Source organism: Gossypium raimondii, chromosome 12 (assembly GCF_025698545.1).
Source record: "Gossypium raimondii isolate GPD5lz chromosome 12, ASM2569854v1, whole genome shotgun sequence".
NCBI classification, from domain to species: domain Eukaryota; kingdom Viridiplantae; phylum Streptophyta; class Magnoliopsida; order Malvales; family Malvaceae; genus Gossypium; species Gossypium raimondii.
In genome coordinates, this window is record NC_068576.1 from 16,324,518 (window position 1) to 16,335,902 (window position 11,385).

Genomic DNA, 11,385 nt, shown 5'->3' on the forward strand with positions numbered 1-11,385 from the left:
TGCACATCCAAATATTCTTAGATGAAATTTATTAGCTTATAAATGAAAGTCATTTCTCATGAGACAAATATTTCTTACATGTTGGCTTGATGCAAATACAATTACATGCTTATTGTAAAACTATTCTTATATTAATGGGTAAGTAATTAAATGGAGACATAGTTTTGCTAACCATTAAGTATAACATATATAGGCATAGACAACTTAATATTATCCTAGCTAAAACGACGAAAATCAAGCTTGGGATATAATGCATGTAACACCCCTAACCCGTATCTGTCACCAGAATAGGGTTATAGAGCATTACTATAAAACCGTTACATCAAAGCATTCATTCCAAATCATTTCATAAATCACATCATATTCCATTCAAACACATGCATATCATCCCTGGTTCGAGCCTTCAAGGCCATAGAAACAATTTAGAAAGGATTTGAGACTAAATCAGAAACATTTAAAATTTCATGGAAAAAGATGGAAAAAATTCACACTACAAGGGTCACACGACTGAGAGACACGCCCATGTCTTAGGCCGTGTTGGTATTCAAAGAAGGGACACACGGTCATGTCTTAGCCTGTGTTCGTGCCCGTGTAACTCTCTAACTTGGTTCACACGGCCAAGCTACACGTCCGTGTGCCAAGCCATGTAACTCTCGAGATGAAACCTTTAAAAACCTATAGGGCACACACAGTAGTGTTGCGTGGCCGTGTGTCACACATGGATGAGACACATGCCTGTGTCTTAAGCCGTGTGGACATGAAATAGGCCAAATTCAAGCCATTTCTTTCACCCAATTCAAGTACACCTAAACAAGCCATTTACACATGTGACCATGGTATCAAAACATGTTCAACCATGCATAAAATGACCAGTTTCAAATGACTAAATTCCATTCAACCAATATGCCATAAAGGCACCTCAAACACATACATTAAACATACCTAAACATGTGTATATTTAACCATTTAGCAACTAACTTGTTTCCATACCAAAATGTACCACGATTGACACATACCAACCTTACCATATTAGATTCATGTCATAGTAAAATAACTCTACCATTTGAACCACTTCTCTCATGTATCATAACCATATAAATGATGCAAAACTAGCCATTACCAAATGGTTCAAATATAAAAAATATATACATACCAAATTGTTGTCCAAATGGTCAAAATTAAACTAAACATATTTGATTTAAATTCTATATCAATACATGCCATAAATGATCATTTTGCAACCATACCAACAAATATCACTTCAGCCACAAACTATACTTCAATTTGATCTTATAAACACTAACCATCAAAACATCAAAATAACATAAGTTTCACAAATTCAAAGCAACATTTCATGCCAATATCACACAAGCATACCAATTTGGCCATTCAAAACGTATCATCATTAAACCATTTCAAAATTAGCCATCAAGCCCAAAAATGCCAAAATGTCATCAATCATAAAACCATGTTTACAAGCCAAGCATAGTGGCCATATCATCAAGCACAAAACACCTTTACATGCCATTATAACTGCGACCAAAGCATAAAAATCTACCGATAAAAATCAGTGGATAGTGTGATGGATCTCCGACTAGCTTCCAACCCGATCGAGCTTCTGATGATCTGTAAGGTAAAAGAAAATAACTACGTAAGCAATGAATACTTAGTAAGCTCGTATAAACTTAAACATAGCATTCCATTTCAATAATGAACACTATAGGTTATACATAAACCTATACCAATGCCTCAATATTTATCGAACCATAATCATTAACTCGTAATGGAATAAGTCTATCAACACCATATATATATTTATCATTCCTAGCATAGTAGGATTTTCATAAGACTTTGAACCCGTCCATTTACTTACTTTAGCTTAAATAACAACATCAATTCATTGATTAGCATATTTGTTCATGAACTAGGTATATTCATCCATAACATTCGTAAACTTCATATATAGAAGCACATTTTTAACTCATTATTCCTTTTGTTTCATCATATTTCATTTCAACTATGAACTTACCAATTTCATTACCTTTTCATACCAGTTTCCTTTGTATATACAATACATAAGCATAACATCAACCATGACTACGAACTAGTGCATTTAACATAGCTTTTTTGAAATCAACTACATGATAAACCATTTCATAAGAAATTTACATACTTTAATTTATTCCACCCTTTTTATGTACATAGGCATATTACCAAATGAACACTTACCGTTTCAATGTATTTCATTAAGACTAAGCATGATATAATCCAATCATAAGCTTGGCACAAGCCTAAGCACATCAACAACACATGTTAGCATACTTAAACATAATTCATGTGAACTTAACATAGATAACCACTATACTTAAGCATGATCCAATTGATTTATCATCCTTCATAACATATCATGTTTTCCATGTATCACCTTTTCAATGAGTTTCATACATACATGCCTTGGTTCATATTGAACACTTACCATTTCACTTGCATAACACATAGGACATAAACATAACATGAACCATAACCACAAGCTTGTGATTAAACACATAACTTAACAATATCATCATATGGTAAGATATGATACATAACCATAGCATCACTTAAATCATACCTTTCATAATTATGCATGTTCATACTTTGATCATTGATACATTATACCTTTCCGCAATTTCATAGAGAATTTCATTGAAACCCTTATTGGTTCATCCATTTTCATGCTCGTTGAACCACTTAGAATAATACAGGATACGTGGGAAAGCTCACACAAAGTGTGCTAAACATATAATCGTAGCTCACATGAGCTATAAAATGGGTTTGCTCACACAAGCTGCCGGTAAGAATGTAAGCTATATGATGCTACTCACACAAGCTATTGGTCGGAATGTAAGCTGCATGATGTTGCTCACACAAGCTGTCAAGTATCCGCAACTAATGTCGGACCTCAGCCATCGGTAGGACAACCAAGACCAGCACCCGAAACTTGGTAACCTAGGTCTGCTCACACAAGCTATCAGTCGAAATATAGCTACAAGGTGTTGCTCACACAAGCTGTCAAGTATTCGCAACATATGCCAGAACTCAGCCACCGGTAGGACATTCAAGACCAGCACCCAAAACATGGTAACCCTAATGACATGTCATTTGTATCCTATATATTCCTAATGTTCAAACGGGGCTCAATAGTCATCGTACATCGTTGAATTTTATTATTTCTTGACAAGATAAATTGCATAATAACATATATATATATATATATATATATATATATATATATATATATATATATAATGGTTCAATCATAATTGAATCACATACTAGCGTTCTATTTAATCAACATTATACGAATTTATTTTATACAAACTTACGGCTAAATTACAAAAATGACAAAGCATAAAGGCATTCTGGTAATTTTCCATTCTCCTCGTTTTTCCACTCGATCTTGATCTAAATTAATAATTTCATTCAATTTACTAATTTAGATAGTAAAAAAATTATTTTATGCAATTCAGTCACTTTTGATATTTTTACAAAATTACCCCTAAAATTTTACTTTTATTCAATTTAGTCCCTGGGCCTAAACATGCAAATGAACCATTTCTAATGCCAATTAAAATCAGTCAAATATTCATGGCACACAAAAAGTCCAAATTTGCAACAATTTCACATTAAATCCTTGTATATTAACTATTTCAACAATTTAGTCCCTAATCGAAAAATTCATCAAAATCACTTAACAAAAATAATTTTACATAACAACCAACATTTCAAATTCATCATTTAACATCCAAAATCACTAGATTCATCAATGGAAACATTCAAATTTTTAACAGTTTCAAAATCAAAGGTATGGGTTAGCTGGACCTAGTTGTAACGATATCAAAAACTAAAAATGATTAGAATCGGGGCTAAAACGGACTTACATGCATCTTCAAAGTGAAATATGAAGCTTCAAGCTTCTCCCTTTCTATTTCCATGGAAAATTCAGTGATGAAAAGAAAAATGGGGAATAAAACATTATGTTTTCTTTATTTTAATCTTTTGTTTTCTTTATTTTAATAATAAAAATATCATATAAACATATAAATTTTAAAGAATTTAAAGCTTTAACCGTCCACCATCCTGAAAATGGATAATTTACCCATTAAGGCCTTCCAATTATAATTCTTTAATCAATTTAACACCTTTCAACTAATAGCGATTGTCTTTTCAACTTTTACAATTTAGTCCTTTTTAATTAGTTAACTATCAAAACGTTAAATTTTTTTAATGAAAATTTAATACCACTTTAATGACACACCATAAATATTTATGAAAATATTTACGGCTCATTTTATAGAAACGAGGTCCCGATACCTCATTTTCTAAAATCAATTGACATTAGGGTCTTACCACTTGAACTTGATAAATCGCTTATATAACATAAATTATCAAATCAAAAACCTCTTTAAAACTATGTTTGAATAAAAAAATTAAATAATAATATTTATGAACTTACTCGTCAGATTTGTGGCCTCAAAACCACTGTTTCCGACACTACTGGAAAACGGGCTGTTACAATGCATCAATGTTGTTAGCACAAATTGCATACTACAGAGATTGTGCACAATCAAATTATTTCAAAAAATAATATCACAAACTTTGGATTGCACACATATCATACATAAGCTCATATATTATTTGGTTATCATCTAAAAATGCAACCGACCTCTAACATTAGCTGGTGTTAGTTCAATATGTTGTCCAAATAACTAGTATTGATGACAAAGATTAAAATATAACTTCTAATTCTTCAATAAAATCATATAAATTTTCATCAAATTATTTTGCATCATCATTAACTTGAGATGGTCTAACCGGTCATACTAAGACTATGAACTTCTTTTCACTATCTGTCAATCATATAAGTGTAATGTATTCTTTGTGATGCCATCAAACTGATCAATATCAAACCTTATTGCGACTATCTCTGAACGGGTTGATTGTGAAAATTGAACTAGCTTTGATATCAGTTTGTTAGGGATAAACCTGATTTAAGTAACAAGTAAAATAATGAAGAAATTGAAAAGATCGAATACAAATAAGAACCTGCAAAACGTAAACAAAAAATTCTCTAAAAGCTTATAAAAGATAATACCTAAATGTGTAATGTGTTATTTTTTTAAGGTGGGAAAATGACCTATTTATTGGGTAAATTTGCAGGTCAAATAATATTATAACAACCTACACTAATAAGAGTTTAAGTGAGAAACTAATATGAAAATAACTTACACTAATCACAATTTAAGTGGTAAACTAAAAATAGAGTTTAACTGGGAGAAGAAAAGTCGAAAAATACGATGCATAACTCCACACTGTCGAACTAATTATTTTTTCGTGAGGTCAAATGTTTTAATTATTATTTATTATATATAGAAATTATTTCTTATTTTTCATAAATCATCATAATAATTCAATTAATTTTAAGTTCTATATAATATAAATATGGTATTCAAAACCTTGATTTATTTATGAGAAATTTTAGGTAAAGAGACGGTACATCACTCCAGTAAAAAATTATAATTTGATATCTTTATTACGTATTACTAGGGAATTTATTAGGAAGGGAAATATTATTTCATTACAAAAAAAAATTAGAAACAAAAATTTTATCCCTAAACTTCACTCTTTGCATTGGGTGCCAAAATTGTTCAAATCCTGCAAAACCGGCAGAGAAAAATGATGTTATTGCATTAAACGAAGGAACTTCATCACTAAAGAAGCAATGGAGATGTGAAGGAAATGTGCTATGCATACTCCTTGTAGTCGACATTAATGATACTAGCAACAGGGTTGGTAATAATGGCGAAGGCCTCACGAGAGAGATCGATGGTTGATGGACGTCCCGGACAATGGTCAACGATCTTTATAGTAACGCTCTTGCCTGTGCATTGATGTGGTATGGGGTTTCGGGGTATTGTGCATGTCATAGTGAACATTTTCCCGCACACTATCCCATTATCCCATAGTGCATTAGCAACTGGGACAATCATTTTTCCTTGATCCTAGTTTCCGAAACATGCAGAAGCTACCAACAACCACAATATATAGCATAGTTATATATATATTTCAAATCAAAGCATTTGGAAAAGTAGTAATTCAAAATTTGATTATAAATTCAATGGACTTGATTAGGAGAAATTAGAGAAAGCAATACTCATGAACATATTTTGTATAAAAGGTGGCAATCCCTGATGTTGTTGAAGCAAATGAGACAAGGCAGGTAACCATACTAACAAAAAACAAACTATGATTCTCCATTTCTTAATTATCTTTCAATGTTTTAGGTTGCATGTGTTGTGAGCACTTAAGCTATAGTAGTGGTCCACTTATGTAGGCTAATTGCATGCCTCATTGGTAACTTCTTTTTTTGGGTGGTTTACTAATTCATTAGCTTTTATTGACAAAATTAATCACTAAACTGTTACAGAGCTTAGAAGAGAGAGTGATAGATTGTAACTGAAACACCCATGAACACCAAAAAAAAAAAAAATTGACGAAGAGATTATTGTAACATTTGGTAAGGCCATTGATGAAGGTGAATGGAACAGGAGATTGTTTTAACAGCAACAGTAGTGGTGTAAGTCGTGAAGATCATGATTTCCCACGACGTCTCAATCTTGAACTTGTTCCCAATTCAAGTTCTAACTTAGCTTGGTTCCCAACTGAACAGCCATCGCCTCTACTGCTCTAGCTAAATAGGTTCGAACAGCCATCCATAACCTTCCCTGTGCAGTCCCTAACAATAGCCGCAATGGCTGCCCATCTTGATTCACTCGTCCAAGAAGCGTCACAATTAATTTTGATCGTCTGGTGATCAGGTTTCTTCCATTTAAGGCAATCATTTCCCCTGAATCTAAGAATTAGATTGGTTTCATGTTTACCATTTTGATCACACAATAATTTGATTATTTTTAGTTGTATGTATTTTTAATGTTATCTTTTTACCATTAATTTTATCTTCTAATTTGACCTATATGATGATATTAACACATGGACCTTTAATATTTTTTTACAATTTAACAAAATTTTGCACATTCAAAAGAATAATTTTTTATAATAAAAGTATATAATTTTTCTTTTCTACTTTTGTGTATGTTGTTGTATTGGAGTTAGATGCAGTTTTCGTTTTCAATTCCAAAAGTTTGAAATTTAGTATTTTAAGCATCCATCAAATAATTATAATACTAAATTTACTAATCCTAACTTTACTAGCAGATAGATATTGTGAAAATGATTACCATCCAAGGCTTTATATACATTAACATTTCATTCATAGATAGTATCCCATAATAATAGTAATAGAGCAAAGTGAATGTTTCAAATAAAAGAATTTAATGAATTATTTATCTATATCCATGTGTGAATTGGATTTGGAAGCATAAAATAAAATATATAGATAATATAAAAGTAAAATACAAGCTAAAGGATTGAAATATTTTCAATTATAGATATATTTATAAAAGAAGATGAATAGAAAAAAAAGGTAAAAACTATTTAATTTTATTCAGCCATAATAAGTAAAGATAAGATGCTAACAATATATGGAATATATTCCACATATCATCAAAGCTGTGAAATTATATCCAATTTTCTTCATAGGTAATCCATTATCTGCTTCATATGAAGAGAGAAACAACACTAAGGACACAAGAAATCAAAGCTATACTGTAAGCAACAAAGCTACCAAATTTTACCGCAGAAATCACACCCATAAAGCAACTGAATGCAAAAACAACAAGACCAAACATTTTTCTTTGCTAATTCACTAATCTGCTCAAATTGGTTGAGTGATTTGGTAATTTGAAGTGAACAAAAAAATGTATTTATAAGGAACAAAAGCAATCAACTGACTTTTGAGCATTCCCAGTGTCATTTACTTCACTTACTCTAAACCCACTGTTTTGAGAAGTTCAATCACCAAAAATGTATAAATTAATTATTTACCAACTTCATCCAATAAATACAATTAAAAATTTTAACCTCGAATAAATATGTTTCAATCCTAAGTTTATACCGGGTCCAACTTAACCCGATGACTTTTTAAAATAAATACTAATTTTATTTATCCAAAAAAGAAAATGTTGCTACAAATTCAATTAATAGGCAATTTCATTTTGTGTATTATAAATTTAAATGGTTTTTCCACATTAATTTTGTTTGTTTATGTAGTTTTAACATATTCGAGCATATGTATTATGTACATATAATTTTGTCACGTTACATGTCAGTATTTTTCAAATTTAATATTTTTCAAATTTAATTTTTATATTACATAATTTATCATACTAACTCAACTAATTTTTTTATATAAGTGAACAAATACATTTCAATAAGGTAAAGGAATTTACAAACACAGGATCAAATCCTAATATCATGCCAAATAATTTGAAATCCATGCAAGTTTACCATTAAATCAATGACGTGGTTGGCTAAAACAATTAATTTCAAGTTGTATATTAATATAAATATTGTATTCAAAACATTGATTTATTTCTATGAACTCTTTAGGCAAAGAGTCGATACATAACTCAATAAAAATTATATTTTGATCTAAGTATTAGGTACTACTATGGAATTTAATAGTAAAGGAAATGTTATTTTATTACAAAAGGTATTTAAAAACAAACTTTTTTCCTTAATCTTCACTTTTTCATTGTGTGCCAAAATTATCTAAGCTTACAAAACCACATAAAAAAATCATGTTATTGCATTAAACAAAGCAACTTCATCACCGAAGAAGTAATGGAGATGTGAAGGAAATGTTTTACGCATACTTCTTGTAGTCGATGTTAATGATACCCGCAACTGGCTTGGCGATAATTTCGAAGGCCTCTCTTGAGAGATCCATTGTCGATGGGCATCCCGGACACTGATCAATGACCTTCACAGTAACGCTCTTGCCTGTGCATGGATGTGGTACGCCATTTCGGTGTTCGGTGCATTTCACGGTGAACTTTTTCCCACACACTGCCCCATTTTTCCACAGTGCATCACTAGCTACAACAATCATTTTTCCGTGATCCTGGTTTTTGAAGCATGCAAAAGCTACCAATAACCCCAATATATAACATAGTTATATATTTGTTTCAAATAAAAGCATTTAGTTAAGGAATAATTCAAATTTTGATTATAAATTCGATGGGCTTAATTAGAAATTAGAGAAAACAATACTCACGAATATATTTTGTATAAAAGGTGGCAATCCCTGGTTTTGCTGAAGCAAAGGAGACAAGGCAGGCGACCATACCAACAAAAATCAAAATATAATTCTCCATTGCTTAATTAGCTTTCGATGTTTTAGATTGTATGTGTTGTGAGCAATTAAACTGTAGGAGTGGTCCACTTATATAGGCTAATTATCTACTTTTTATTGAGTCATTGGTAATTTTTTTTTCTTTTTTTGGGGTTTTGCAAATAATAAACTTTTATTAACAAAATTAATCACTAAATTGTTATATAGCTTAAAATAGAGTGATAAACCGTAACTAAATTCTGAGTTGGTGCAGCGATACCATTACTCGACCCTGAAAGTAGTGATGGATCCCTTGCCATGATGTATTTGAGAGTCTAATTAAGTAGTACATCTCTTGGCACAACCCATGTAATATCCCACCACTAAAAAATCATACACCATATAATCCAAGAATAATCTGGGAACATTCTTTCTCTCAACATTTACACCAAACACAAAGTAATTCTTATATTGTTTTCAATTAATGTACATCAATTTTGTAAAGAAAGTACAGATTTTGTAAATCTTACATAAAATGAAAATTTTTTATCAGTAAATATGATGATAAAAAATGCATAATGATAAATTTAGCTTTTAACGTTTATATCTTTTGTCAATTTGACCCTTATTCTTTTTTTGGGGTTAAATTTGCCTACTAACACTAAAAAAAGAGTCAAATTATTTTTTTAAAGGATTAATACGTAGTTTGCCTCCTGAACTTATCCAAAAGTACATGGTACGTAGACTTTTTTTTTACCTAGGTGGTACCTAAACTTGTATTTCGTCACCCAGGTTGGTACCTCTGCACTAACATAGTTAGTTTGTGTTGATGTGGCATAATGACCAACTCGATGATGACACATGGCAACCTCTCAATATGTTACATAGCGGATATAAATTAAAATAAATTAAAAATCCTTAAAAATATATAAATTAATAAAAGTGTAAATTTTTCACATCAAGAATGAACCTGGATCTGAGTCTAAACAACCATTTGTCCAGAATCATTCCAAATGTATTTTTTAGTAAGTGTATATGTTTTTAATTTGTTTTATAAAATATCAAGTTATTATTATGAAATTTAAAATATATAGAATTTACAAATTAATAAAAAATATACAGAAGTTTTTACGTCAATAATGAACCTAGGTAGAAAGTTGTCTAAATTGAAATGGCACCCATTTGTCCATATTTATTGTAGTTGAGATTTTAGTTCTTTTATATATTTATATATTTATAATTTTATTAGGTAAGATGGCAAAGAATCCTTTTACTAGACGCAGTGGAAGGGCTAATGAATTATTGGGCCTAATGCATACAGATGTATATGGACCATTAAGTTCAATAGCTAGAGGAGGTTACAAGTACTTCATTACATTTACTGATGATTGCAGTAGATATGGTTATGTGTACCTTATGAGACATAAATCTGAATAATTTGAAGTATTCAAACCCTTTCAAAATGAAGCACAAAACCAACTTACCAAGACAACAAAAGCCCTTCAATTTGATCGAGGTGGAGAATATTTAAGCCAAGAGTTTGATGATCATCTTAGAAATTGTGGAATTATTTCACAATTAACTACCCCTGGAACACCACAATGGAATGGTGTGTCAAAAAGGAGGAATCAAACCTTATTAGATATGGTTCGATCTATGATGAGTTTGACAGATTTTCACACTAAATTGAGTTCCTTCTAAAGCAGTTGAAAAGACAGCATATGAGATGTGGATTGATAAGACGCCCAAGTTGTCTTTTCTTAAGATCTGGAGTTGTGAGGCTTATGTGAAACGTCTAGTTTCTAATGAGCTGAAGCCCAAATCAGGCAAATGTCTTTTTGTGGGGTATCCTACAGAAACTAAGGGATACCACTTTTACAATCCCACAGAGAAAAAAGTGTTTGTCACTAGAAAAAGTGTTTTCCTATAAAAGGAATTTATTACTAAAGGAATCAATGGGAGCAAGATACAACTTGAAGAAGTTTGAGAACCACAAAATTACATTGAACCACCTTTGGATACTCAGAGTCAATAAACCATTGTTGACACTTCTCCAATAACACAAGTATTACATAGATCTGATAGGGCACTTCATGAGCCTGAGAGATATGGAT

At 31.1% G+C, this 11,385-nt stretch overlaps 1 protein-coding gene and 1 pseudogene across 1 annotated transcript; both read right to left on the reverse strand.

The window, feature by feature from the left end:
- Positions 1–5,783: 5,783 nt before the first annotated feature.
- LOC105762017 (putative EG45-like domain containing protein 1) lies at positions 5,784–6,297 on the reverse strand (annotated as a pseudogene).
- Positions 6,298–8,803: 2,506 nt separating this feature from the next.
- Positions 8,804–9,314, reverse strand: LOC105762018 (putative EG45-like domain containing protein 1). The gene is made up of 2 exons (XM_012579940.1): positions 9,215–9,314; positions 8,804–9,084 (listed from the first exon to the last, which is right to left on the reverse strand). The coding sequence occupies exons 1-2, from the start codon at positions 9,312–9,314 to the stop codon at positions 8,804–8,806; spliced, it is 381 nt and encodes a 126-aa protein (XP_012435394.1).
- Positions 9,315–11,385: the final 2,071 nt, after the last annotated feature.